The sequence below is a fragment of the Nestor notabilis genome, unplaced genomic scaffold (genome assembly GCF_000696875.1).
Source record: "Nestor notabilis isolate BGI_N333 unplaced genomic scaffold, ASM69687v1 scaffold8503, whole genome shotgun sequence".
NCBI lineage: Eukaryota > Metazoa > Chordata > Aves > Psittaciformes > Psittacidae > Nestor > Nestor notabilis.
In genome coordinates, this window is record NW_009921474.1 from 11,954 (window position 1) to 15,808 (window position 3,855).

At 56.4% G+C, this 3,855-nt stretch overlaps 1 protein-coding gene across 1 annotated transcript in view; it reads right to left on the reverse strand.

Annotated features, from left to right (window-relative positions):
• SLC12A3 (solute carrier family 12 (sodium/chloride transporter), member 3) overlaps nt 1–2,908 on the reverse strand; it is an 8,839-nt gene extending 5,931 nt beyond the window's left edge. Inside the window, 10 exon segments of the mRNA XM_010011168.1 lie at nt 290–374; nt 613–743; nt 975–1,086; nt 1,278–1,388; nt 1,565–1,704; nt 1,811–1,845; nt 1,847–1,892; nt 2,071–2,146; nt 2,247–2,393; nt 2,615–2,908. Of these exon segments, the coding sequence (XP_010009470.1) occupies nt 290–374; nt 613–743; nt 975–1,086; nt 1,278–1,388; nt 1,565–1,704; nt 1,811–1,845; nt 1,847–1,892; nt 2,071–2,146; nt 2,247–2,393; nt 2,615–2,908 (1,177 nt within the window).
• Between the last annotated feature and the right edge of the window lie 947 nt (nt 2,909–3,855).

Below are 3,855 nucleotides of genomic sequence, written 5' to 3' on the forward strand. Positions count from 1 at the left end.
CTTAGTCTGGTGAAGGGTGTCCCTGCCCATGGCAGGGGGTTGGAATTGGATGAGCTTTAAGGTCCTTTCCAATTCAAACCACTCTGGGATTCTATGAACGCCATGAGCTTTGTTGCCCTCCCGGGACTGCATGGGGACAGGAATGAGGTCTGGTGCCTGTGGCACTTGCCATGGGGTATCAGTGCTGGTGTCTGTGGTTTGCTCCTGGATTCCACCACCTGCATCCTCCCAGACCTCCCATTTCAGGGCAGCTGGTCCTACCCAGCCTATCTGAGGACGTGCTGCTTACCAATCGTAGCAGAAAGCACCAAGTAAGACACAGTGGTCCAGAAGATGGCCATCAAAGTGCCCTTGGGGATGGCCACAGCAGGATCCTGCCCAAGGAAGTCACAGAGATGTCAGATGGCTTTGCAGCAGCACCGCTAAAATGCTGTTTTAATTGTGGCTGCTACACAAGAGGAATTCTAATTCACTACAACACAAAACCATGGAGTATCTCCTGGCTGAGCCTTCTAGAAGAAATAAACTAGGGTCTAAGTTGGATCAAAGACAAAGCCCCAGGTAAAACAGGGCTTCATCTCTGAGAAATGCCGGCTCAGTGATCAAACCCACCTTCAGGTCACCCGAAATGTTGGCCCCAGCCAGGATGCCGGTAGCCGATGGGAAGAAAATGGAAAACAAGCTGAAGAAGGAGCCCTCGGGTCCCCGCCAGTTAGGCACAAAGTTCTGAGCAAAGATGTCAGCTGGGAAGGAAGCAGAGGAGAAGCATTTGGGATCTCCTGACCACCTGTCTCCTGGCTGAAGCATCTTGGTGTTGGATGGAGGCACACCGCTGATGGCAGGTAACCCATGGGCGGAAGACACCAAGCTCTTGATGACATCTCTCAGTGAGGAGCACCTTCCCATAGCAAGCTTCTCCCCCAGCAGCAGCAAGGAGCCAGGCTCCAGCCATGTGCTTGGCCCTGCTGACCCACCTCGGTAGCTGAAGAAGCCCTTCGCTTGCTTCTCGGCAGTGGCAGGGATCACTGTCCCCACCAGGTAATTTATGAAGGAAACCAAGATGACCAGGAAGAACAGTATCTGTGCCTGCCAGAGCGGAAAGAGCCAGATGAGGATTGGGGTTTGGGAACTGAGAGGGAAAATAATGTGTTTAGAGAAACCCCAGCCTGTTTTTGCAGAGTTATGGGCATCCCCTGCTGCTTGGGTGCCTGGGGGGGCAGTGGGGATGGCTCTTATCAACCATGGGGAATAAGGTGAGTGGCAGAAGTGAGGGTTACCTTGGCCTCCCACTCCATGCCAGCCAGGGAGATGCCCAACAGCACCGTCACAGTGACCACTCCAATGATGCGGATGTCATTGGTGGGGTCCACGATGAGGGAGTTGTGCTCCTGGGGAGGGGGAACCATCCTCAGCATGGGAATAACCCTCGCCCTTACTAAACCACCAGCACTATTGTGACTTTAGGAGCCTCCAGTTGATTGTCAGTGGTCCAATATTAATTAGTAATTAATGCTGCTTGTGCACAGAGGTGGGACCCAGGGGACACGCGCAGACACTGTCTTACCTGCAGCAGGTCCCGGACGGTTTCGGCAAAGCCCACGGTGTGCATGGCCACGGCCACCGCATTTGCGAAGGCGAAAATCAGCCCGATGGAGCCGCCCAGCTCCGGCCCGAGGCTCCGCGAGATGAGGAAGTAGGTGCCTCCTGAGGCGGTGGGAGCACCCCATGGTGTTTTCTGCCTCCCCAACACATTTTTGGGGCCTCTCTGCACCTTGTGGCCCGTGCCAGGACACACACGTACACACGGTACCTGACTTCACTTTGCCGTTGGTGGATATGGCGGATGATGGTGGTCACCGTCACAGACATCAGGATGATGACCCACGTCAGGGCTGCAGGGAGAGGGCATGTCTGTGATCCTGTGTCCATCTCCATCCAACTCCTAGACCCATAGACCCCCTGTCTTCCCTCAGAGACACACAAGGACCCCATCCCATTGTGCTTGATGCTGCTTTGGGTGATGGGGAGCTCAGTGCTGCCATCCTGCCCTTGCTGTGCTGCAGCACCCACCGATTCCTGCCTGGGCAGTGATCCAGGGCAGGCGCAGGTAGAGGATGACTCCCCAGATGTTCAGCATGCAGCGGATCTGGCAGGACAGAGAGGGAACACTGACCGTCAGCCCGCGGGTGCTAGGGCCATGCCAGCTCTCCTTAAGAGGCTGCTCCCATGGGACCAGTTGCACTCACCATCACACCCTTCACCCAGCCGAAGCGAACGGGCTCTGGTGCAGGGTCTGTGCCTGACTCCCCCGGTGCCTCCTCTGGGCTGGCCTCTGTCAGCCCATTGCTCCGCTGCAGGTCGGACACGGGTGCACAGAGGTGGCCTGGGTCTGGCTGTGGGGACAAGCAGGAGGCAGGTATGGGTGGGGAAAGGCACCCAGGGGTGCCCGGGGATGCAGAGCTCTGGAGAACAGCTGGCTTATTTCTCTGCCTTCTCTTAAAGCCTTCGCAGGGACGTGCACATTGGCACCAAGCAGCAGGATATGAAGCACCACAACCATGAAGATGCCACAGGGACCAGCAGCATGGGCAGGGGATGCTAAATCCCACCTTACCTTGAGGATGGAGTGCAGGTCTGCCAGCGAGGGCCTGCCCTTCCTAGAGTCTCCCACCCCCTTGCTGTTGGCGTAGTGCTCATAGGCAGGCACGACATCCACTGTGTTGTAGCCGAAGGTCCTGGTGCAGATGGTGCTGCCTGAGAGCTGGGTGGGCTGGGCACTGTCACACCCAGAGCCCTCCGCGGGCACATAGGGACCGCGACCACCCTCCTCTGTGCCCAGGAGGGTGCTGATGGTGAAGCGGCCACTGCAGCGGGCTGGGGGCAGCTCCATGATGGGCAGCTCAGCCATTGCCCCTGCCCAAGGCACTGCCAGGAGACGGATGGGGCAGAAAGGGGCTCACTGGGGCTTTATACCCAGCAAAACCAGAGTGAGGCAACCAGCACCCACCCACCACTGCTGCTAATGGGGGAAAGGAATCGGCTTGAACCACCTGGAGCTGGTCAGGGGGAAAAAAACTAGCTGGAGGAGATATCAAACCCGCTGTAATCGGTATCCCTGCCTCCCGGCACCCGATGGGGCGGCGATAACAGATTTGAGATTAAGTCCCAAGGGCAGAGCAGGAGGGAAATGTGGTGTGGAGTTTGCCTCAGGCTCTGACCTGAGAACATTCAGTTCCCACTAGGATTTATTATGGAAAATGGGAGTAAGTAAATCCTACACACCCTCACCCTTCCCTAGGATACCACCCCAGACCCAGCAGATCCCATGTATCATCTTGGCTGGCCTTGGAGTTGCTGCCTGTGGAACTGAGCTGTGCCAGACTTGTGAAGGAAAACAACCCCTTTATCTCACAGTGAACCAGGGGGAAGCGGGGAGTGCGACACTGAGAGGGATGCCCACACTGGGACTCAGGTGCTGGGGAGGCTGGAGGACATGGAGCAGTGAAAGCCAAGGAGCCCTTCTGTGATTATCCAGTGCTGGAAGCTGGCAGTAGATGTCCACACATCCCACAGCCCCTTCTCCTGAGCGCAGGGAAGAGGAGCCGCTGAGCACTCAGGGTTCAAAACTGCCCCAAACCCCATCCCTGACTTAACAAATCCCTTAAACCCTTCCCCACATCACAGAATACATGACCTGAGGTGACACTGCCACTCAGTGTCCACCCTGCAGCCACCAGGTGAGGCTGGGGGATGGATGGAAGTATCATACCTCTAACAGCCCAGCGTCACATGTGCCTTAAAACCAGTTACAGATAACATCAGCAAAGACAGCAAATAAGTCAAGCAATAAAATGT